Source organism: Pteropus medius, unplaced genomic scaffold (genome assembly GCF_902729225.1).
Source record: "Pteropus medius unplaced genomic scaffold, Ma_sr-lr_union100, whole genome shotgun sequence".
Classification (NCBI taxonomy): Eukaryota; Metazoa; Chordata; class Mammalia; order Chiroptera; family Pteropodidae; genus Pteropus; species Pteropus medius.
Genome location: NW_024349519.1, coordinates 1,099,630 through 1,124,193, shown reverse-complemented (window position 1 = coordinate 1,124,193; position 24,564 = coordinate 1,099,630). Strand labels below are relative to the sequence as shown.

Sequence of the window (24,564 nt, the reverse complement as noted above, 5' to 3'; positions counted from 1 at the left end):
CTTAAGCTGATACCACCCCACCTCCCCCTTTCCATATCACAGCAGAAGCCCTGAACTACTACCCTCCTCTTCTCCCCCAGAGGCAGGCCTTGCCTGGAAGAACTAAACTTTTGCCTCTGGTAGGGTGGGAGTCCTTGAGAAGAGTAAGGGAATGGGTCGGCCACTTATCCCCACTCTGTGCTCCAGTTAAGAGGCACGCATGTTCTCTAACTTCACTTTATTGGATGAGACAACAACAGCTGTAGCCCCAGGGCCCAGCCAGGATGGGAGTGAAATGGGGACTGTACAGAATGAGTTTTAAATGCTAGGAAAAAATTCACTGGTTCCTCCAGTTCACAAGAAGGCTGCTGGACCGGGCCAAAAAAATGGAGATGAGGGGAGGTGGGGAAGTTGAGAAAAAGTCATGACAGAGGACCAGTGCCTACCCAGTCCAAACGTCTCCTCCCGCCTATGTGGTCTCCTGTTTCTGGTCTCTCCCTCCCTAAATGCCAAGTCTGGCTAGTGAGATTACTCTAGCTCCCGGTGGAAGAGAGGAGCACGACCTCCGCCCCTCTCCGGACTTTCCTCATAGGCCCGATGCTCACTGATGCTCCAGTTCCCTTCCCAAGCCGCTCAGCTCCTCCTCTGCCCCGGCCTCCGCTCCCCAGCCACTTATACCCCAGAGCACAAGAGTCCGCCCATTAAGGCTTCCTCCAGGAGCAGGAGAGTTTGCTCCACTGCCAGGCTCTCAAAGGATGGGGGTGGTGCCTGGGGTGGGGCGGGTTGAAGGTGGGTAAGGAGGGGAGCCGAGGAGAAGGGGGATGCGTGGGGGATGGGGCCCGGCTCAGTCTGGGTAGATGATGAAGCCAGAAAAAGTGCTGTACTTGTTGGTGTTCCCTCCGTGCACCTTCCCGCCATCCAGCTTGATGAAGACTTCATCGCCCACATCCAGGTGCAGGATCACGCTGTTGCTGGCGTAGTCGTAGTTCTGGTCCGCGTCCTGGGCAATGGCGCTGGCCCGGACCTATCAAGAGAGAACACAACAACCCCCTGACGGCCTGTGCGGACCTGGGGTGATGAGAGGGGTCTGGCTGAGTAGGTGTAGCTAGGCCTGTGAAGCCGGCACTAGGGGAGCTGGCTGTAGTAGCTGGAGAGGACAAGTAGAGGCCAGGAGATCGCTGAGCTTCACGGGCACCACCATTCACTAGCTGTGTGACTTGGGCAAGTTTCACTTCTTCTCTGGTCCTCAATTTGAGCTATAAGGTGGGAGGTAATAATAGAGACCACCTTCTAAGTCTGTTAAGATTAAATGAGTTACTACATGTGAATTACTACATATAAATGAGTTACTATATATAGAAAACACTGTAAGGCTTTGCTATTATTATCATTTAAAAAATAAAATTAGCCAATAGAATAAATTCTAAGATTCTGAACCCCATTTGGCCTCCTAAATTTGTGGTCCCTTTCCCCAGTGATAGGGCACAGATGTATCTGTGTGTATGCAAGGGTGGGAAGGTGCAATGATGCATTCTTGCCTCCCAGGTGCCTCTGGAGCCCCCATCTAGGGGTCACCTTCTGCCCCAACAGGTAGCCCCTCCTCCACTCTGGCTCCCTGCTGTTGGTCGCCTCTGGCCACTAGCCCTGCCCCAACCCCGCTCTTCCTGTCCCGTGGGGGATGGTTATTAACTCATTAATTATTCATCATTATTCTAATCACTATTTACCATCCTCAGGGCCCGCAGCGCGGGCGCTGCGGAATACAGAGTGGAGGGACGCCGTGTCCCTCCCAAACCGACACACTCCAGGTACACACTGTCTCCCTCACCCACTCACAGATACTCTTCACAGACCATGCACACCCACTCAGTGCCACAAGCAGATAGACATGCTCTATTCTCACACCTTCACATCCCACACCCAGACACATCACACACGCACTCACATTCCCTTGCACACGTACGCTATCTCACTCCCATACAAACACACATACACTCTCACTCCCTTTCCCTGGGCTCCTGGGGCAGCCCTGCTGGAATGAGACCCCAATGTAATGCCTGCGGGTCTTGGAACAGGAGGGTGCTGCAGCCTTAGCAGGGCTCAGATTTCAGACAGTCAGGATGAGCAGGCCTGATGCTTCACCATCAACACCACTCAACTGCACAGGCATTTGGAGGTCACCACTAAACCCCAACCTTATTCCTACCCAGGCACCTAACCTAATCCCTACCCCTGCGGCCTATCACTCCTTTAGATGTGTCCCAGTCTGCCAGCTAAGTCATTTGGGGCTATTCTCCTGAGCAGGGAGCAGCAAAACCTGGAGGCCAAAGGTTTAAAAGGAGAATGTGCAGCCTACTGGACCAGGCTGGGGTCCAAGACTTCTGCTTTATCTGACCTTTGTTCTTTCCTCCTCCAAACTCATTTCTTCAAGGGGCCTGGCTGATCACTTAGCTGTCATATCACTTCTCATCCCTGCCTACTAACCCAGTATTAGCTGAGGGTTAGCTCCTCTCTAGAACTGGCCCCAGGTACTGGGGCTAACAGAGCTTGGGCAGGTGAGCCAGAGTTTTTCTTCTTTTTACATTTTCCTCAAAAATTCAAGCTGAACTCCCCCACGGAATGGCTGCTGACTGCCTACTGCCTGGACCCAGATTCCATTCTAATTTCAAGGTGCCAGGCTCCAGGTAACTCGTGGCCCATCACAAGGCTGGGAAACCTGAAGTCCAGGAGGGCTGCTGCAGAAGAGAGAGTAGCCCAAGGCTGGAGGACATAAGAGGCTAAATGGCAGGGCCAGACATCAAAGAGGTTTGGTGTACGGTTGCCTATAGTTGAAGTGTGAGGTGGCGGCTGCAGACATCACGCTTTGAATCCCGAATTCTAATTCTGACACCACTCCTAACGCTCTGTGAGACCCTGGACAGGTCGTTTCCTTTCCTCCAGCCCCAACTCCTCTTTGACTAAAGGAAACGATTTCTAAGTTCTTGGCAGCCGGGCGGGCATTCCTGTATTCAGTGACGCTGTTTGGGGAAGGGGATCGGGTTGCGTAATGAGTGCAGGGAGATTTACAAAGCGATCCCGCGGATCTGGGGCTAGGTGGGGAATGGTCATCTCACCTGTCCATTTTTCATCAGGTCGGCCCACATGCTCGTGCCGTCGCCGCCGCGCATAAGCACATGGTAAGCGAAGAAGTAGACACCCGGCATAGGGCAGGTGAACTTGCCGCTGGCCGCCTCGTAAGCGTTGCCCACGTTAGTCACCACGTCATCAAAACGCAGCACCTCATAACCTTCGTGTGGCCGCCGCAAGCCCGCATAGAAGGCAATGCGAGGCACGTAGCCGACAGGGGCCGCCACCCCGCCGGGGCCCGGGCCGGGAGGGCCCGGAAGACCTGGCCTGCCGGGCTCTCCTGGAGGCCCTCTGGGACCTGGTGGTCCCGGGGGCCCTCGCAGACCTGCCTTCCCACGACGGCCCACCTCTCCCTTGGAGCCCGGTGGGAAGGGGGGCACCGAAACCGGCGCGCCGTCGGGTCCTGGGCCTCGGGGCCCATGTGGGTCGCACACCATGCGACAGCGACCCAGCATCTCGTAGTGAGCCGGCCCGCGGGAGCTGTGCACCAGCAGCGGAATAGCCACCAGCAGAAGCAGCACCATGGCCACCCCGACGGCCGCGCCCGCTACCCGCTTGCGGCGGCTCAGACGCGATGCAGCCAGGGCCAGCAGGTCTTCCTCACTTTTGGGCGCAATGGCGGCGGAGGCCCAGGGCTTTCTGCGAGCCCCGGAGGCGGTGACCGGGCTCGGTCCTGGGTCGGAACCCTCCCCCCCCCGACGGCTGCGCCCGACCCCCCTCCTCGGTGGGATCCCGCCTCAGAGGTGCTGTTCCCCAAACCTTCCGTCAAGGCGGAGGTCCCCGCGTGGGTCGAGCCAGGGGTAGCTCCCGACGGTTCAGAGCCTGTGGTCCTCTATTACCCTCCTGTTCAGCCTAACGTTCCCGGGCACCTGACATCTGCGGCTTCTCGGACGGCTGGTTTCTTACAGATCTAGGATGCTTGCTCTCGGGACAGCTGCTTTCTCAAGGATGGCGGCGCCTAGATCCCCAGCTACCCAGACGGATCGCTCCTCGCTGGAGTGGGGACTACTCTCCGCGCTCTGGACGTCCCGGGCTCTGCGCTTCGGGTAGTGCTCACCGGACTGGACCTCCTTGTAGGTTTGCGCTCCGGCTCTTGGAGAGCATTGACCCGCTTTGCTACCCCAGCTGAGGCCCCAGCCCCTGCTAGAGCCCTGGCCCCGCGTCTCTCTGCTGATAGCGCTCTCCCTCTCTGCGTCCCTAACCTTCCACCCCTCCCTCCCAGGGCGCGGTGCGGGTGGTGTGAGCAGCCGAGCGCCGGGAGCCGCTATAAGCGGCTGGGGGTGGAGCGACCCCTGGCGTCCAAAGAGGAAAGCTCGGGGGCGGGGCCGGCAGCGGCCCCCACCCTCGGGCCCCCAGCCTCGTGGTTGCTACCAGGCTCTGAACCTTATTATGCAGGGGTTCACTATACCCCAACCTATCCTTACTTTCACCCTCTACCCGGAGTTGGGTATTCCCACAGCCCAGAGAATACACAGAGAAGACAGAAGTGTATTTCTGAGCTAAAAAGAGCCCCTTCCTCCCCCCCCAAAAAAAAGAAAAAAGAAAAAGGAAAATGAAATCCAACAAACAAGAAGGGTGAGAAAAGAGAAATTCACCATTCCACACCCCTTAGTACCCATAACCAAATAACATATGGTAAAGGGTTCAACGGGTACATGTTGGCCTGAATTGGAAAAGGCAAATCTCCAGCCATCCCTACCCTCGACCCCAGTGTGTGTGTTTGCGGGGGGAGGCAGAGCAGGCGAGAGAGAGAAGGAACAACAGAGAGTGAGAAAACAGACCAGCCTGTGGGAGGGAAGAGGAAACTGACAGAAAAGCAGAGAAGGAGCGACAGAAATCAAAGAGAGAGAAAACCAGATAGAGACACAGAGACAGAGACAACGCTTGGAAAAGAGACTGACAGCCCCAGAGGGGGAGAGGGAGAGACAGAGACGGAGAGAGAGAGACGGGAGCCAAGACAGGTTGACAGATAGAGAGAGAAATGTAAATGGCGCGCTGCAGAGAGACACCCAGGTCCGTGTTCGGACTCCAATGTGACATATCAACTGTGGGGAAAATGCGGGGGCGGGGCGTTTCTCAGCATAGTGGTAGGCTCTGGGCCTGTGCATTGTGACAGTGGTCTGCAAGTATGGATATGGCCATGGGACCCTAGCCTAATATGTCCCTGGGTGAGTGGGATTGTGAATTGTGCATTGTCTTTGTGTGTGAGTGTGAGGGCTATTTGAAGGAAGGTTTTGTATTTGTCTTCCTCTTAGTCCTTGAATGTGAGACCCTATGAATGCCATCGCTTCTATCTCGGAACTAGAGTAGAGAGTCTACTGTGGAAAAGAGTCAGAAGGAAGCTCTTGACTCACTTGCACTGCCTAGCCCTGGTCAGCTTCAACCCTGCCCTAGCGCCAGGCTTTATCTAGCCCCTAGACCTCTGCCACTGTCCTCCCTTCCTCAGAGGTCTGTGGTTACAAGGAAACCCAGAGAAGCTGGACCCCACACAAAAATGTTTAGAGAAGAGATTTGAAGTTGGTTATGCAAATTACCTAACCCAAATGCAGATTGAGTGCTAGGCACCCTCCTGTGAGAGGTGATTATGTCTGCTATTCCGGGTGACCAAGAGGGAACGCAGCTTTGACAGATCCCTCTCTATACGGGTCCAGAGTCCAGAGAAAAAACTAGTAGTTACATTCTTTCTTAGGGTCTGGCCCCTCTGGGGGAAACTTCTTGCTCATAGAGACCCCAGGGCCAGAGATTTGGAGAAGGGGCTCCACAACTGGCAAAGTGGGGATATTTGGAGACCCTGGATGTGAACAGCTGCAAAGGACCTCTTAGAGACTAGGATCGGCTAGGACTATAATGTATAGAAATACGATGTGAAAAATGGAGGGCACAAGGCATACCAGAGCATGATTATTGGGCGGAAGGTGATTTCGTCACCTCTCGTTTCCTGTACCCCTTCTCTGCATCTCTTAGCCCATAATGATGCAGGGAAAAGGCGGTTTGGTGAGGCTGGGCCTGCGTAGAGGGAGGCCCCTACGTGCTTGAAAGGGTTAGGAGAGAAAGAATTGGCAGTAGGTGGGGGAGGGGCCTCCTCCAACCATAAATACAAATTTTATTCAAGGTCTTTGTCGCCATTTGTCTTCCTCGGGGGGCTGAGGGCCATGTCGGCCCTGTGCATGTCTAATTCCGGATCTGCTCCCCCAGGCTGGATGATGGATGGATCAGAGAGGAGAGAGAAGGCCTGAGCTGATATCAGCCTCCCCTGCCTGATCCTCAAGCCCCATCAACCCCAGGTCCTGCCACGCCGCTCCTTCCTCCTCCCCTCTCCCTCCACTCACCAGAGGTCCTCTTGCTCAGCCCGATCCCCACCCCACTCTCCTACTCACCAAGGCCCTCTTTTTGAGCCCCTCACTTCGGCCCCTTTTGGGTCCCAGCTCTCTTCTCTCTGGAGCTTCCCTTCTCCTCCTATCCCCAGCCCAGACTGTGAACTGCGGTGACCAGCAGGGCTGCAGGCAGCAGCGAATGTGTATGGTGGGGAGAGCGGGCTTGGCTCACAGGGAGCGAGGGGCCAGCTCTATGAATTTATTCATGTTCTGTTGTTCTTTCCCCACACTCTGAAATAAAGCTGCCAGCTCACCAGGTCCTTATTGCTTCCCCTGCAGCTGTCACATTAGGCCAAGAAGAGACCTCGGTAGGGTCAAGGCCAGTCGGTGTTCCTGGGGCCAGAAGCCAAGTATCTGGGCTCAAAAGGAAATGCTGAGGCCCAAGCTTGGGTCTAGGACAATTTGCCCAGAGCTCCTCAGGCAGCCAAACGGGGAGGCCCCAGGAAGGTGGTGTGGTTGGGAATGGGAAGTAGGCAGAGAAAGATGTGTTGCAGGATATAGAAGGAGCAGTGGAGGTGGGAGACAAAGCTGATACGGGAAGGAAGGGGAGAGGAAGCCTTTAAGGAGTCTCATAGGCTCTCCTATTTATAAGCGCAGCCCAGCCTAAATCCTGCCTTAACCTCATCCCTTGACTCAGCACTAGCCCTGACCCTAACCCCAAATTATACACTTGACTCTTTTCCAATTCTAAAATGAATTCTAACTCCATAACTTCACCCTAATGGATCCCATCCCCATCTCTCCTTTCCTGGAAACCAGGAGTCTCCCAAGAATTTCCCCCAGCGTTTACAGCCAAGTGTGCCTCAGAGTTTTGAAGACCAGACTTTGGATTAGCATGTGATTAGCATATGATTTGCATGTGATGTGTGCCTTCTACTCTGAGGAAGTTTTCATGTTAAAATTTTATGAGGTCTAGCAGAAAGGTCCTGGCTTCTTAAAGATTCTCTCCTTTTGTTCGTTCGCCCACACTCCTTGTCACTGACCCAGATGCCCTCAAGGGAAGAAAGGAGGTGAGGAAATGAGCAATAGAGGGCTAACAGGAGGAAAGATCCTGGGAGTGTGATCTGCCCCTGTCACTTGCAGTGAAACCTCCACAAGCCTCAGTTTCCTTGTCTGTAAGAGGAGAGAGACTAGCTGGCTGATCTTCCATTAAGATCTAAGGAAGCATTTTTTTTTTTCTTGTACTCTTTCCTTCCTCACCTTTCAGGATCATTCATAATGTGGTTCTCCTCCCTTCCTGCCCCATACACACACACTCTGGCTTTCGGTTCCCACATCTAAGATCATACAGAACTGGAAACAGCCTGGGTTGCCTGATACAAAACCCCTAGTATGAAGAGAAAGGAACTTTATCCACCCGATAGCATGGAAAAGGAAATAACATTATTGAGTGCTTACTGTATGTTAGGGCTTTTACATGCAAGTTCTCATTGCATCCTTGCAGCACCCCTGAATGGTGGCTATATTGTCTCCATTTTACAGATGAGGAAACTGGGGCCCCAAAAGGAGAAATGGCTTCTCCTGTATCACCCTGAAAGTGACAGAACCAGACTTATGATCTCCTGGCTTCCTTCTCAGTGTCTTGAGAAAGAGAAGAGAAATGGCACTTGAGGCAGTGGAAGGGTGAGAGAAGCATAAGTGGGGAATGAGATCGAGATGCGTCTCAGGAGAGACCTGTGTGTGAAGCCAATGAGGCAGGGCCTTGGCTCAGCGTGTCCCACATCTTCCAAGCCTAGTACTATGAAGCCTGACAACCAACAGGTGCTCAATTGCTAGCTAAGGGATGTGGGCTGAAGTTAGCTGTGGAGTAGAGCTGTTCACATGGAAGAGGAGAGGGCACAGAAGGAAATGAAGCGAATGGGAGGAAAATGTGCTCAAGAGGAGAAAGGGCGGTGAGTTGGCAGAGAGGGCTTAGGACTTTTCTCCTTTTCCCATGCCCGGTGGGAAAGCAGTCACAGACCAAAAGCCTGCATGCACTTTACCCCCTTGCACAGAGGGCAGACAGGCCTCAGTCGCCGGGCTAAAGGGCGAGTGCACCACCGGGCCTAGGACTTCCACTCATCTCCCGCAGGAGCCCCTGGTACCGTACGTAGCTCCGTGCAGTCTTGGGTTCCAAGGGTCATGCCCGCACCCACAGGGCAGAGGACTGGCTCCTGGCTCCACAGGGAGTGGGTAGAGATTGCTTCCAAGGTGTCTCTCAGGCCACAGAGCGCTGCTGATTTGCTTCCAGAGCTCTTGACCCCGGCCAGGTGTGGCTCCTCGCCCTAGCCTCGCTCTTTTCATTTTTTTGAGACTCCCCTGCCCCCGCCGCCTCCACTGGCTTCCTTCCTCCAGCCTCCAGTTAATGAAATGTAGCGAGCAGCAGCACAGGCAGCTGTCAGACCCCTCATTTCTCCGCTGGGATGTTGGATCCCGCGCTGGGAGGCCGACAGGTGAGCAGAGGAGGGGGGATGCCTGCGGTTGAGGACCCAGAGCCCAGGAGGCAGCCCCAAGCGCCGGCCTTACGATGCTCTTTTTACTGGGGCCCCTAGTTCTTTTCTCCAACAAGCAGGAGACTTAACAAGCCCCACACACACTGCGCTCGGACCCATGTCGACCCGGGACTCCTGGTCCTGAACCCTAGGCTGGCCTGTCTCGAGTGTGCGCCGCGCGTAACGGCTCTGATTCGGCGGCCGCAGCCCGGTGCTTCCTCCCACCTCCTTCCATCCCTTCCTTCTTGCTCCCCCTCCTTCCCGTTCTCCCTCCCCGGCGGCCGCGGCCTTTATTAGGGATTCCGCGGCTGTCGGTCCCGCCATCCATCCTGTCCGCCGGCAATTAGGCGGCCAGACAAAGAGCGGCTTCGGATGGATGAGGGTCCCGGCGGATCGGAAATGTGAAGGGTCAGCGCTGCCGCCCGCGGCGCACCCCGCTCCCCGCTCCGCATAATCACCCACCGCCCGTCACTCAGCCGGCCGCCAGGGGAGCTCCGGGGCAGGGGCTGGGGAGAGGGCAGGAGTGGGATTGCAGCCTAGGCGCCTAGGGCAGTGTAAGAGCGGACCTGCAACAGGGCGCCTCCTATGGGAGAATGGAAGACTGCGGAAGGAGGGAGGCAGGTGCAGAAGAGAAGAGGCAGGATATGGCCCAGGGAGTTCCCTGAAGGCGGGCAATGGGGACTGCTGCTTGGGGGCTTCCAGTGAGGAATGGGGAACTGTAGTTGCAGGAGAGGGGAGGGTGGTGGCCCAGGCGTCCCCTGCTGGGAGGCTGGAGTGCGAAGGCCTTGGGCCTCAAGTCTGTTCAAGGGGAAATGCGCCCAGGGCGAGCCCCCTTAGGGAAACTGAGGGTCTGTATCCTGGTGCACCACCTATCAGAATAGAATCATATTGCTCTTCTATCCCCCATCTCTTAATTGAAATCCAACCTATCCACATCAAATCTGGAAAAGCTCAAAGCCTGGGTGAGCCAGAATGGAATCGAAAGGAAGCTCAAGGAGTCTGGGTTTTTACTGCAGATTCTTTGGCGCTAGCTCCCAGCTGACAAATCAACATCTCAATCTGACAATTAGTGGTGAGGTGCGGGGAGAGGGGCTCTCGCTGCCTGTACCGCTTAACCCTCCCGGCGGGCGGCAGAGAAGAGGGCGTTGCTGGCAGTGATGAACGACTCCGGAGGGGCCCGGGGCCCCGAGCGCGCATTCATTACTCGACTGACAGGCGGACGGCGGGCCGGGAGGCCAGCAAGTGGACGTGCGGGGAAGAGGGAAAGTAAGGGAGGCGTTTAACAGCCCCACCGCCTGGTCATCTCTGGGTTCTTTGCCTGACCCTGATACTTGACTTCCTTGAGCTCGGCCTGTCAGCTGTTGTGGCTGGCCCTGGTTGCACAATTTGGGGACCTAAGCCCTCTCCTCGGGTTAGGCGATTTAAGGTCTGAGATGTTAAGAAAGAGTGTAGACAGGCCTTAGGACTAGGCGCTTCAGCCTGACCTGCGAGGAATTGTGCGCGTGTGCGCCTGTGTATGACAGGCATTGATGGGTGTGGATCGTGCATGGAGGTCAGTGACTGTGTGTGTCAGCGTTAGAGATGTGTTGGCTTGATTTTGTCAGTAGAGGTGTGAGCTGCAAGTGTCTGAGGATGAGCCGCTATCCCTCCCTGCGTGTCTGTGCCCGGCTCCAGCCGCACCACTTGCTGTCAGCTCTCTGTCTTCAGTTCTGTAGGAGACGGCAGTGTGCACAGTGACAGCTGAGGTGTGCTGCCGGGGCTGGGGGATAGATGTTAACTGTGAGAATGCTGGTCTGGGTAACTGGTCCCTTCCATCACCTACACCTCAAGTATCATCCCTTCCCCAAGCTTCCTGAAAGTAGTGGATGTCCCCCACCCCCAAAGTCTGGAGACCCAATTGCTGAGTCCTGGGGAAGAAAGTGGTTACTACCAGTTCTCTGTAGTCTACACCCTTACACATATACACAGTCTCCACATATACAAATAGTCTCTGATATAAGATGTGACATGAGTATCCCCAGGCTGGTGGGGGTCAGAGAGGAGGAGATGAACCTCAAGAAGGGAAGGAGCAGATCATCAGATCTCCGAGGGAGCACACTTCTTTGGGGCCTGGGCTAGTGGCCCCTGGGACCCTTACCTTTTGGATCTCAGATCCAGTTACTAGTCAAAGACTTGGGAGGATAATGCTAATTATATTCCAATTCTTCTCTCTGATAACTCTGATCACCTGGCTTTGTCTCCACTCTCCTTCCCCACTCTCAAACACACCAAAAGATTGAGCCTGGCTTTCTCCCCAGCCCTAAATCTCCTGGGTCTACAAGGCGGAGAGTTGGGATTCTGGATCTCTGGTCTCCTGTTCTTTTTACAGTGTGTCTTTCAGCCACATTCCCTTTTCCTTGCTCTACCTGATAGCTAGGGTATCACTTGGAGCCTCTATATCTTTATCTCTGCAGCCCTTCTTGTGTCTGCATATCTCCACATTTAGAGATTTCTTTCAAATTTATCTCCCTACCTTTGGGGGTCTCTGTTCCTCTGGAGCTTCTCCCTCTGGGAATAAATAGTCCAGGGGAATAGTGAGGAGGGAGGAGGGCTTTCTTCCTGCCCCTTTCAGAGGTGACCGCAGCCCAAGGATGGTCATGCAGTGTCAGAACCTGCCTACGGCCAGGTCTCTTCTTATTCAGGGCACAGGCGCCTGGTCGATGGCCCGCTGTCAGCCCCGCTCCAAGACGCCCTCCTCCAGGCTCTCGCCCCTCCGCCCTCCTGGAAAAGGCAAATTTGACATTTTTAAATCCCGAGCCTTAGAGGGATCGATGCGGCCGGGGGGCCCCGCCTGGGGTCGATATTCCTGATTGGGAAGCGGCGCTGCGCGGAGCCTGGGTGTAAATCACCGGATTGGGGGAGGGGGCACAGGGAGCCAACCGCATCCTAGGCGCGAGGATCCAGGCAGCGTCCAGGTCAGGGTTAACCCCAGGGCAATGGAATGGCAGGCCTTAGAGACCGGGACACAAGCCCACCCAGGAGTCCCTTCCTCCCTCGCCCAGCTCTGCCAACTCTGAGGGCCAGCTCCCGTCTCGCTTCAGCGGCCGCCACCCTCCGTTGCCCCTGGAGCCGCCGGGGAGGCCGATGTCGGAGCCAGCCATGCGGCGGCTCCTCTACAGCCGCTCCCGCGAGGCCTGGGCTTCAGCAGCGGTTGCCTAGGCCGACAGGCCAGCCATACAGGGGGTAGGTAGTTTATGACGCATGGGAGAGCTTTTGGCGGGGGTGGAATAGGGCGGGGGGAGAAAGTCTTTGCCTGGCCGACATGCAGCTGGGTTCTTAGGCCCACAGGCCCATGCATGCCAATGACGTTTTTGAATTGAAGGACAGCAAGGTGGCGTGGGGCACCGAGAGGCACGGGAGCTGGGGGCTTCAGGGCGCGGGTGTGGCTGGGGGTGGGAGTCTGGCCATTCAGCTAGGGTGATCAGCGCTCTGGGGACAGCTGAGCTGGGATAGATCCCCTCTCCCTGTTACCAGAATAGTGAAGAACAAAAGAGAGTGGGGTGAGCAGGGAAGTTTGGGCCCCACTTACAACTGTCTCCACTGTCCCTGACAAGCCATCCTTGCAGTTCTCTGTTGGGGAAACCAGCCTCTGTTGAGGCTGAGATGGGACAGGAAGTTTAGAAGCGGGATCAGCTACGAGGCTGGAGCAGCAGCCAGAATTCCCGGTTGGGTTACTGGATTCACCTGTCCACCCCGGTCTGCTTGTGGGTACATACACCGCCATGCCCCCCAGGGCAATTTCAGCTTATCGGATCCCCCTACTCCCCACCCCCACGCCAGTTTATAGAACAACAATTTGGGGAAAACAATCCGGGCCTAGTGACGGCCCCGTAATTGTGACAAAGTGAGTGCGGGCGACTGGAGAAAGCGCTAGGGCGGGAGCGCTGCAGGCGAGGTGGAGGCAGGGGCGTCTCACTCCCGCCCCGCCGCCCTCTCTTTCTCATTCCGGTCACCTCCCATCCCTCTCCTTGACTCTTCTCCAATTCTTCTTCTCCCGGGCCCTGGCGCCTCCCTTCACTTGTTCCTCCATCGCTCTTCTCTTTCCCCTAGGTAACTGCTCTTCTCCCTCCTTCGCCCCGCTGCAGCTCCTCCCCGGTGCACCTTTTCCTTTCTCACTTCTCTCTCTCCTCCACTCTTCACTCATTTCTCCATATTTTCCTCGCTCTCAGGTCGCCTGAGGCCCCTGGCTCCCGCCGCACAATCCGCTTCTCTCACTCTCCAGTCTTCGCTTCCTGAGATCCCTCTCTGGGAAGCCAGCGCAGCCCCACACTCCTGGGTTCCTCCTGTAGCCCAGGGGCCGCAGAAGCATGCCCCTTCCCTCCCCCTCCCCCTCCCACCTCTGCCGCTCCCGCCCAGCTCCCAGTGCTGGGAGCTAGTTTGTTTGTCCAGCGGCAGCAACCGCCGCCAACGCTGTTTGCCGAGCTTAGTGCACCACCGCGCAGAGCCAGCCCAATTAAGTCTCATTCATTATTCAGCGCCCCATCCGCCGCAACCCCCAGCCGGCGGTTCCCGGGTCGCTTTGGGGCCTTTTCCAGCCCTGGCCATCAATGCGCCCTAAGGGGCAATATGGAGAGCCGCCTTCTCTCTCCGGGCCAGGATAAGGACTGAGGGGGCTGGGAGAGTGGAGGGAACAGAAATACTCTGCCGATTGTGGGGCGGCGACATGGGTGAGGCCCACCAGGCCCGCCCCACCCCCAAGTCAAGGCTGGGAAACCTTGGAGATTCAAGTCTTTTCTGTACAGAGGAGGAAACAGACCCAAGCAGCGTCGTGACTTGTCCAAGGTCATGTAGCAGAACCAGGATTGGAGCCCAGGACACTGAAATGAAGGCATCTTGCATCTCAGCTTCATCCCAGCATCAAGGAAGTAGGAAGCCAGACTATTCTCGGGCTACGGCCTTGCTCTCCTGGTGGGATGCCCCTCACCCACTTTGCTCCTGGTTCTCCTTCTCGCCAGAGCTGGCAGGTTACAGTCGACTTGGGGCTCCCTCCGGATCGGGTATCTCCTCAGGTCTCAGGCTGAAATCTAGACATAGTGCTCCTTAACTGCCACGCCTGGAGGCAAGGCAGTGAGGCAAACTCGGGTGCGTGTGTGTGGAGATTATCTCCTACAGCCTGTTGATGGTGTCTCTGCCTTTGAGGAGTTGGAAATAGAGCCATTCAAGGCAGTCTTGAAGGGCGCGTAGGGAGAGAGGAAAGTGCAAACTGAGGTGATGGAGGAGACATCTTCCCATTTATGGAGGTGGAAAAGGACAATGATAGCGGACTGCTCTGGACTGCTTTGCGGGGCTATCTTAACAAGGTGAGTCTGGGGACCCAACCTGTCTTTCCATGAGCAGCAGCGCCACCTGGCGGTCGCGGCAGTGCAGGCGCGCCTGGCCTGGAGAGGGGTGCTGCGCCTCCCCTTGGAGCCTGGGGAAGCTGGCTACGCCCAGAAAACCTTAAACTGACTTTACCCGAGGGGGCGGGTGAGAAGGGCCTAAGGTTGAAAGGTGATCCCGAGGAGGCTGGGAAGGGCCTTGGGGAGGGGCCTGGCCCCAAAGGCAGACTTCTGTTGACACAGCAAACACAGAAAGACAAAGTCCATTTGGATGGAAGTGGAAGCAGAGTGAGAAGGGCCATTTTGACTCTGTGGTCCAAGGAAATGACTGGTCTGCCGGGCCTGGGAGCCAGGATACCCAGGTACGGGCACTCATCTTGGGAGTAGCGGGTACTGGCTGGCTGGTGGTCATGAGGCCCACTCTAAGTAGAGGGGAGAGACTGGCAGGCACACTTTGGCATCTGGTATGATATTCTGGTGATTCATTCATTAGACTGCTTTGGAGAGACTTTCTAAGTCTGCCCTGGAAGGAGGTGGTTGAATTGTGGGGTGCCAGGGTCTAGATCAAAATGTAGTTTCCCAGAGCTGTTTCAAGTTTGCCTTATGAGAATATTTCATGGCCTAGAGAGCTGGGAAGGCTGGAGAGGGGCTAAAACTTTGGCCAGATGTATGAGGGCTGCCATAGATGGTGTTGATTGGGGGCTGGAGGGGTGGGGCAGGGACTTTCCAAATGTGTAGAAACTTAAGAAGGGCATGGTATTCACTCCTATTCGCTCCACTCCCCCATGAATCATTTTCAGGGTCATTGGTCTGAGGTGAAGTCTAAAATTTAAGCTTCCGCTTTTCTTGTTTGGGTGCTGAGTTCTCTCAGTTACTCAACTGAAGGCATTTAAAACATTCTTCTCCCCTAAATTTGGGGTTGCTATGGTTATAAAAAACAGACTTGAGGTGCTATATCAAAAGGTATGGGAGAACCAGCATTTCAGGGACACTCAGGTAGATCTGGACTCGATTATTATTAGGAGAAAAGATTACTGTATTGGGACCTGGTTATAGTCTTACAGCTGCTTTTTTTCATCTCTTAGGGTCTAAGGATAACTCTGGGGCTGTGATGGTCATGATTCTCACAGAGGACCCTATATTTATGCACTCGGAACAATTTCAGGTGCCACTGGACTTGTTCTGAGAACTTTTCCCTAAAATATGGCCAAGGGACTCCTGATAACCTATGCCCTCTGGGCTGTAGGGGGCCCTGCTGGACTCCACCACCTGTACCTGGGTCGGGACAGCCATGCATTACTCTGGATGCTTACCCTGGGGGGTGGCGGGCTGGGCTGGCTCTTGGAGTTCTGGAAGCTTCCAAGCTTTGTAGCTCAGGCCAACAGAGCCCAGGGGCAGAGACAGAGCTCAGGAACAGGGACACCTCCTTTGAGTCCCATTCGCTTTGCCGCCCAGATGATAGTGGGCATCTATTTTGGCCTTGTGGCTCTCATTAGCCTTTCCTTCATGGCCAGCTTCTATATTGTGGGCCTCCCACTGGCAGTTGGCTTAGGGGTCTTGCTAGTGGCCGCTGTCGGCAACCAGACCTCAGACTTTAAGAACACTCTGGCAGCAGCATTTCTTACTTCCCCTATCTTTTATGGCTACTCCATAGCCATCCTGCCCATCAGCTTGGCGGCCAGCATCACAGCCCAGAAGCATCGCCGCTACAAAGCTTCAGTTGGATCAGAGACTCTCAGTGTGCGGCTCTACCGCCTGGGCTTAGCTTACCTTGCTTTCACAGGCCCACTAGCATACAGCGCCCTCTACAACACAGCTGCCACCCTCAGCTATGTGGCAGAGACCCTTGGCTCCTTCTTGAGTTGGTTCAGCTTCTTCCCTCTCTTTGGCCACCTCATGGAGTCTGTCCTCCTTCTGCCTTACCGGTTTTGGAGGCTGCTAGTGGGGGATCCTGGCTTCAGCAGCAGCTACTTCCAGGAGTGGGAGAAGCTCTATGAGTTTGTTCACAGTTTTCAAGATGAGAAGCGTCAGCTGGCTTACCAGGTAAGGCTTTTTCCCCTCTCATTCCTGTCTGAGAGGGCTCAGGGAGTTAGGCTAAGCCTTATTGGAGCCAGTGCCCCTTATGTGGGATCCCCTTATGTACCATTTTCATGTCTGCTGAGTCAGACCCCAGAAAGATGTCCTGGGGTTTCTCTGTGCAATGGATGAATGTGCAGAGGCTCTAATAATGAGTGGGGGAAAATATGTGTATATTATCTACTTTTTATTGCAGTATAACATATATTAATGTTACATATACACCTGTGTAACCACCACTCAGATCAAGGTATGGAATATTTCCATCCCTAAGAAGGTTCCCTCATGCCCCTTTCCCAATCTATACTCCTTTCCTCAGAGGTAACCTCTATTCTGACTTCTGTTACCATAGATTAGTTTTGTCCATTCTTGAACTTCATATAAACGAAATCATTTAGTATGTATTCTTTTGTGTCTGACTTCTTTCATTCAATATATGTCTGTGAGCTTTGTTCATACTGTTGCACACAATTGTAAAGTGTTTGTTTTCTTTATTGTATAGTATCCCATTGTATGAATGAATATGCCAGAATATATTTATCCACTCTATTGTTAATGAACCTTTGGTTTGTTTCTTGTTTGAAGGTATATTGAATAAAGCTGCTATTAACAGTCTTGTACATGTGTTTGGTGGATACATATTCTTATTTCTCTTGTAAGGAGGAGATCTTGTCAGGGGTGTGAAGTTCCAGATTAGAAAGTGGGTAGCTGTGATTAAAGGCAAACCCTGGTTCTTACCATGAGATCCAGAGCCTGTCCATGTTTCAAAAGGCTGAAATTTTAATCTGAGATCTGAGCCTTTCTCACGGGCAAGTAGAAGCCAACTCCAGAGATAACATAGCCTGATTTAGCAAAGGAGGAAGGGGAGACCCAGGTACTCAGACAACTTACGGGATTCTAATTTGTCAATATCTGTTTTTTCCTAAGGTTTTGGGTGTCTTAGAGGGGGCAACAAATGAAGAAATACATCGGAGATACCGGGAGCTAGTGAAGATCTGGCACCCTGACCACAACCAGCACCAGACAGAAGAGGCTCAAAGGCACTTCTTGGAGATCCAGGCTGCATATGAAGTCCTGAGTCAGCCCAGGAAGCCCAGGGTATCCTGGATATGAGAAGAAACTTTCCCTTGAGGATGGACTTTTCCTGGCAGAGCTGGGCAGATTGTCCCAGCTCAGTTTTGCCCAGGTGGGGGCATCCAACAGCATTAAAGAAACTGTCAGCTTATAGGGGAGATGAGAAAAGTATTGTGGTGGAAGAATATAATTACGCATTAAATTTCTGAATTTTTGGCTATTGTATTTCTGACTTTTTTTTTCCTTGAAAGCACATAGTGAAATGAAAAACATATTATAAAATATCTTTTAGAGCATATACCACCTTGTCCCACCCCCTGGTATATTGATCAGTAAAGGAAGAAGTTTATTTAACTTTTTTTTTTTTAATGTGCACAGCACTGGGTTGGGACATTGAAGTAAAAATATGAAGGTTCTAATATTTCACAAGTTGTCCTGTGACACGAGGGATTTGATCTATGCTGTGGATCACTGAGAGGTAAGACTGGTGCTAAATTTCAAAATTTCAGAAAAATATTTAAATTCCATTTATAGGAGAACTTTCTAGGAGCTACACTTTTCCCTAAAAGGAACAAGCTGCTGTGGGTAGGGGGTGGTCCCCTATCAAAGACTATTCTGCTTGGAGGTGTATTGTGGAGACCCCTCAAACTTTAAGTGGGTATACCCTTGCTCTCTGGGTGCTTACAGTCTAGTGAGGGATAGGAACACAGGTACACAGATATCAAAGTCCACTTTGTACAATGTTTTGAAATAAGTGTCATAAAGGTGTAAATAGAGTGCATTGGGATATTGGGAAAGGGACAAATGACATTGTTTTATGGGGACTCATGGAAAAAGTCCTGGTTATATATCTCATATACCCTTATAGGGACTTTGGGGAAACTCTAGGGAACCAGCAGCTTGAACACCTTAAGGGAGCTTCTTTAATTCTCAAGTAACTAGTCAAGTATAGAAGAAACATTTCAGGATGCAGAGAAAGACTGTAGACCAGGCGCATGATGTTTAAATTATGTACCTTTACCACTGTTTTCTTCCTCTTCTTTGTGTGTGTGTGTGTGTGTGTGTGTGTGTGTGTGTGTGTATGTGTATCTCCTACTTTTTTCTTCTTTTTTTCTGGAAGTTAGCTCTGAGCAGTGTATGTATATTTTAAAAGTAAAATTGTTTTGGCTAGTATTCTCTACAAATTTTTAAAAAAGCTCTGATCAATTAGAGCAATGAAATTTGTAGACTTTTTTCTTTGCATTCATATATAAAAATAATTTTAAAATTTTTTAAAATTTCAAGACCAAATTAGCTTTCCTACCTTTTAAAAGTTGCCAAAAATGATATCCATTTTTTTTGAAAAATACTTACAATTTGTCAAATTGTCACATGGAATTTTAATGAGGCTTTTTCATAAGCCATTAATTAGTAACTTATTAACATTATATGTAGTACTGCATCTGTAAAATGTAAGTATATTAAAGATAGTCTATAAGGAAAAAGGCAAAAGAATGATTTACTTGATTTGAAAAATTATTTTACTGTCCTTAAATTTTATTATGAGTTTTTGTTACAAAAATATGGGTATATTTTAATTTATTCAAATGGAAGCTGTTGATGAGCAGTTTCTATTTTTCCAACATGAGCAAGGCTACAATAAATATCTTTAAATATGTGTACCAGTGCTTTTTGGTTTTTTGAGGCTAGATTTTAATAAGTGCTAATGTAGGGTCAAACAGAATATATATTTAAAATTTTGATTGATATTTTATCCAGTTACTTCTAGAAAAGATTGTAACAATTTACACTTCCACCAGCAGTGTAAGAAAGTAGCCCTTTTTTTATAACTGACATGGACTGTTATCACTCTTAAATTTTTGCCAAGATGATGAGTGAGCAGTAGTATCTGCTTACTTTAATTTGCCTTTCCCTTGACTGGTAGGGAAGTTTGGCATCTTTTCCAATGTTTATTGAGCACTTGTATTTCCTCTTTAGTGAATTGCTTGATCTTATTATCTACATTTTTTTTAAAAAATCATGTTTCTTTGTATCTTCATGAAATCTGTTTTGTTGGTATCTTTGCTTGTTAAAACCTTAACCCTTTGTTTTATGCATTGTAGGCATTTCTCCAGTCTATGACTTGTCTTTTGATGGAGCATGGCTTTTAGAGTCAGAAAGATTAAGATTAGGCTTTGAATCTGGTTCCATGATTTTTTAGCTATGTGATCTTGGGTTTCTTTAACTTTGATTTCCTCTAAAATTGAGACATTAGTAAGTACTTATAAAGATTTGCTGTGGTAAAAAAGATAGCATATGCAGAGTGAGCAAATATAACCAGTAGCTATCTTTCTCATTTTCAGCCTTTGTAAGGAAATGGGGCTTGAGCGTCTAGTGAGTTAACTGGTATAGAATGAAGGTTCTACCTAAAAGACTGAATTTTCTGAGAGTGTATTAGTATATTTTACATTAAAAAATTTTCTTCTTTGGTTTCCTGTAAAAAAGTGTATGAATGCTTACAGATAACAATTAGAAAGAAGTAAATAAGAATGCTGAGTTGTGGTAGGGTTACAAGTGGTCCCTCTGCCCACCCCCCACCCCCACCACCACTCTTGTCTAGACTCGTTCTTGTTTTATAATTAAGAAAAAAAAATGGCAGTCTTTCTTAGCTGTTTATGAGGAACCAGAAAAGTAGTTTATGTTTGGCTATTATTGGGCTGTAGTTTTAAAATGGGCAGAGCTCATCTGAGTCAGTTGTGATGGCAGAAGACCTCAGAATGAGATAACTCTGAAGCTAAGATGAATTTCAAGGGAAGGAGATGGAGAACTACTTGTAAAATGGCTCTTTCACTTGCAGATTCTCCTTGTACAACTCTCTTGTCATCCTTTGGCAGATTCATTTCAGTTAGAGAGGCTGTTTCCTGACATTTGGAGTCTCAGTTCTATGCAGAAAAGCAGAAGTATATATATTTTATGAGGTGCTACAGTATAGGTGGTCTGCTCCCCAAATCTTATCCCCATTGGTCACTTCAGTGTGGATTGGTATTAAGCTTTCCACAGGAAAGAGTTTTGTGGATACGGGCTAGGACACGAGGTGAGAAATGAGAACGAGGTTAAAGAATGCTTATTACCTCTTTGTAGGAAAGACTGATTAAACCATGTTTGGATTTCATCTTCCTTCTTTTCCTGGCCTATGAGCAGGTACTGAAATTGCGTCTTTGCCAGGATTAAACCACCATCCACCCCAGAGGGCATCTATTTATATATCTAATAGCCAATGGTATAGCCCAGCCTTTTTTTAAAGGATAACAATAACCTTTTATTGAACTATTTCTAGATTCTAGGCAACTTGTTAAGCACGATACATATGGTGATGTTAATCAAGCAATTCCATCAACTCCTCAGGGAAGGTTATTATTATTTTTACTATATAGATTAGTAGACAGTCATAGGGAGATTAAGTAATTTACCTAATAACTTTTAAGTGGCTAAACTGGGGTTTAAATTCTGACTGTTGTGACATAAATTTGTGTTGTCAGCCAAGACATTTTATTTCTATTTTCATTTTTAAAAATTGAGGTATAATTATCATATATTGTATTGATTTCAGGTGTATGACAATGATTCAATATTTGTATATATTGTGAAATAATCACTACAATAAATCTAGTTACCATCCATTGCCATATATAGTTACAAATTTTTTTTCTCGTGATTGAGAGCTTTTAAGATTTACTGTCTTAGCAACTTTCAAATGTGTAATACAGTAGTATTATAGTTGTCATGCTGTACATTACAACCCCATGACTTATTTATTTTATAACTGGAAGTTTGTACCTTTGTCCACCTTCACCTATTTTGCCCATCTACTTATTCCCTGCCTCTGGCAACCACCAATCTATTCTCTGTATGAGCTTCTTTTTTATTTTTGTTTTTAGATTCCACATATAAGTGAGATCACATGGTATGAATTTCTCTGTCTGACTTATTTCACTTAGCATAATGCCCTCAAGATCCATCCATGTTGTTGCGAACAATCTTTTTTTTTTTTTAAGGAAGAAATATTACAAAATTATGTGAATTTAGAACTTCTGGAAGTAAATACTATATTGCTTCCAACTCTAGGACATAATCACTGAGAGATTTTTTTCTGGAAATATGCTTCCCAAAAGATCTGACATACTGAAAATCAGTTAAAAGAAATCTGCTAAAGTAATTAAAAATAAAAAATAAGATATCTGCAAGCAAGAAGTCTTCCTTATTCTCTACCTGAGTTGATTTAATCTAATGATTTCATATTCTTCCGCAGCCACAAATAAGAAATTTATTAATCTTTTAAAAGAGTTGAAAGGGAACTGAGAAGGCTTCTATCCCAAGTACATATTCAGTGTAGAATCTTGAGAATAGCTTGCTTCAGAGGGAACCATTTTGGCTTTTGCTTGAATAAAAAATTCCCTTCTTATCCCACCTTTTGGATACCCTTAATTGTTAAAAAGTTCTTTTATTGGATTAAAATTAGCTTCTCTGTAATTTCTTTCTAGATTTGCCATCTTTTACTACAAAAAAACAAAAACCAACAAAAAACCCTTTCTTGAAGAGGACCCACCCTTCATCTCGTATCCCACTAAACCTTCACTTTTCTAGATTAAACATTGCCTTGTTTTAGGAAGCACTGTAATTTGGTAGAAAGCATGGATGGAGAAGTGAGGAGGTTAGTGTTCTACTTCTGCCTCTTGCATGACAAGTCGGCAGACTTGGTATGAGCCACTTCATCACTCTGGGCCTCAGTTTTTTTTTGCAGTATGAGGAAGTTGGACTCAAATGACCTCTAAGATTGCTTTCAACACCAGATTCTGGATTCTTTTCAGCCCCTGCTTGTGTTAAATGGTTTGATTTGTCATCTTTTGTCTGCCCTCTTGTGGACACTGTCTTGGGAAGAAAAATATTTCATTACTCAAAGAACAATATAATGGCCACCATTCCTCCCCCTACCTCAATAAAAAAATTCACTTATATCAAACTGTTTTCATTTATTCATGTCCTTTTCTGGTCCTCATTCATGAATTTACATAAGTAATTTTACATGATTGAATCAGATCAAGGATATAATTTTATACTGTTTTTTCCCTTCATGGAATCATGAGCATTTATACATATTACTATGAAATCTTCATATGTATGTATTTTATTGAGGTGTAATTCACATGCCATAAAACTCGCCTTTTTAAAGTATACTATTTTGTGAGTTTTAGTATATTCATAAGGTTGTGCAAACATCAACGCTATCTAATTTCAGACCGTTTTTACCAACCCCAAAAGTAACCCACACCCATTTACAATCACTCTCCATTCTTTCCTCTCCCCAACTCCCAGCAACTACTAATCTACTTTTTGTCTCTGTAGATTTGCCTATCCTGGACATTTTATGTAAATGGATCATACAATGTCTCCTTTTGGACATTTTGCCTATCCTGGACATTTTATGTAAATGGAATCATACAATGTCTTCTTCCAGTCATAATGTCTTCAAGATTCATCCATTTGTAGCATGCATTATCACATTTTTTTTCAAATGTCACATCATTTATATTTTAATACTGTATAATATGTCTCCCCCTTGTTTGTGAGACATTTAGGCTATTAATATATTTTTTTGTTGTTATATAGTGCTACATCAATATCTTCATGTTTCTAATTCATCTATTCTCTTGAATTATTTCAGAATAAATTCTCGTGGGTGGGATTACTGGGTCAAAAGGTATGAACATTTTTATGGCTCTTGTCAATATTGCTCTTAAATTGTGGTACCCAGAACTAAATGCAATTCTCAGATGTGTTCAGACAGAACAGGGTACTATGGGGTTATTAAGTTCTCAAGGTCTAGACAATATATCATCCTTTAAATCAAGCAGCCTAAGAATTTATTAGCTTTTTTTGGTTGCTCATTGAGCTTATAGCCAATAAGGCCCTTAGATCTTTTCCTAGGCATTGTGTCTTAAAGCTATGTTTGCATTTACTCTGACCCAGGGGCTTTTGAGGACTCCCCCCCACCCCCACTTGAATTTAACATTTCTTTGTTTTCTTTTCTCTTGACAGTGGGTGGCCCTAACTTATTGCAGTCTTACCTAAGAACTGCAGATGGCGCCTTAAGGCTGTCACAAGGGTAAAATAAGCCCATTCGATTTTTCTTTTCATTTTTTTTTTTTTTAGGATCTGGTAGTGGCACCTCCACAGCAGGTTCATTACCAGAGTTCAGTCCTCCCCCTTTGTGGGGATGGAGACAGCAACTGTAAAGTTGAATTGGGGTGTTATTCCAGGCAAGCTCTGACTGAAGCATGTTTTCTAGTTGTCATTTGATCTCCTAGGGGACTCTGAGGCAGTGTATTTTTTCATGTTAGAGCTTTGCTTGAACACATATTTCATGCCACTGCTTTGGCTTTTGAAGTTCAAGCCTGAGAAGCTGATTTTTTTTGTTTCTCTTCATTCTTTGCCGTCTCTTTCTCTTACTTATTGCAAGGGATTGAAACTTGTTTAGCTAGCTGGTTTTGTTTGTTTTGCTAAGGTGGGTTTTGAACAACAAAAGCAGAAAATTATTTAGGGTTCCAGCTAAATGAGGTTTCATTTCAATAGTTTGTTGCTCTTTTCATTTTCCTTTTCCTCCCAAGTCTCTTCTTCCTTCCCATCTCTCATCTACACTTTTATAGTCCATCTGCTTATTTGCAAATTATTATAACTTTAAGCAAGATTTTGAATTTTCTGGATTTCAACCTCGCTGACAAGTTTTAATAGAATAAGCAGTGCCTTATGTGGGACAGTTAGAAGGGAATCATTTTAACCTATTCTGGGCCAGACTTTAGCCCCATTTCTGGGCTGAGAAAGGTTGTGGGGAACAGAGGAACATCCTCCACTGGGCAGTGACTGAGTTAGCATGTGAACCTGTCTTTGCAAGTACTAAAGGGCATTTTGTCCTAGCATTGATAGGGCTGGCACCTTTCAGATGAATTAGTATGAAGAAAGGAATGAGAGGAATATAGGGGGATTATAAATATATTTTATTCATGTTTCCATGTCACAGGTCCAGTGAGGCTCATGTTACTCTCCAACCTCTTCTTCCATATCCCTAATCGC

The 24,564-nt window shown here is 49.0% G+C and overlaps 2 protein-coding genes across 2 annotated transcripts; one reads left to right on the top strand and one right to left on the bottom strand.

The window, feature by feature from the left end:
• Nucleotides 1–202: 202 nt before the first annotated feature.
• On the bottom strand, nucleotides 203–4,383 carry C1QL4 (complement C1q like 4). The gene is made up of 2 exons (XM_039882125.1): nucleotides 3,093–4,383; nucleotides 203–1,003 (listed from the first exon to the last, which is right to left on the bottom strand). Exons 1-2 carry the CDS (start codon nucleotides 3,627–3,629, stop codon nucleotides 824–826), a joined length of 717 nt encoding a protein of 238 aa, XP_039738059.1. The 5' UTR covers nucleotides 3,630–4,383; the 3' UTR covers nucleotides 203–823.
• Nucleotides 4,384–14,488: 10,105 nt separating this feature from the next.
• DNAJC22 (DnaJ heat shock protein family (Hsp40) member C22) lies at nucleotides 14,489–17,682 on the top strand. The gene is made up of 3 exons (XM_039882119.1): nucleotides 14,489–14,669; nucleotides 15,393–16,350; nucleotides 17,311–17,682. Exons 2-3 carry the CDS (start codon nucleotides 15,511–15,513, stop codon nucleotides 17,494–17,496), a joined length of 1,026 nt encoding a protein of 341 aa, XP_039738053.1. The 5' UTR covers nucleotides 14,489–14,669; nucleotides 15,393–15,510; the 3' UTR covers nucleotides 17,497–17,682.
• The last annotated feature ends 6,882 nt before the right edge of the window (nucleotides 17,683–24,564 follow it).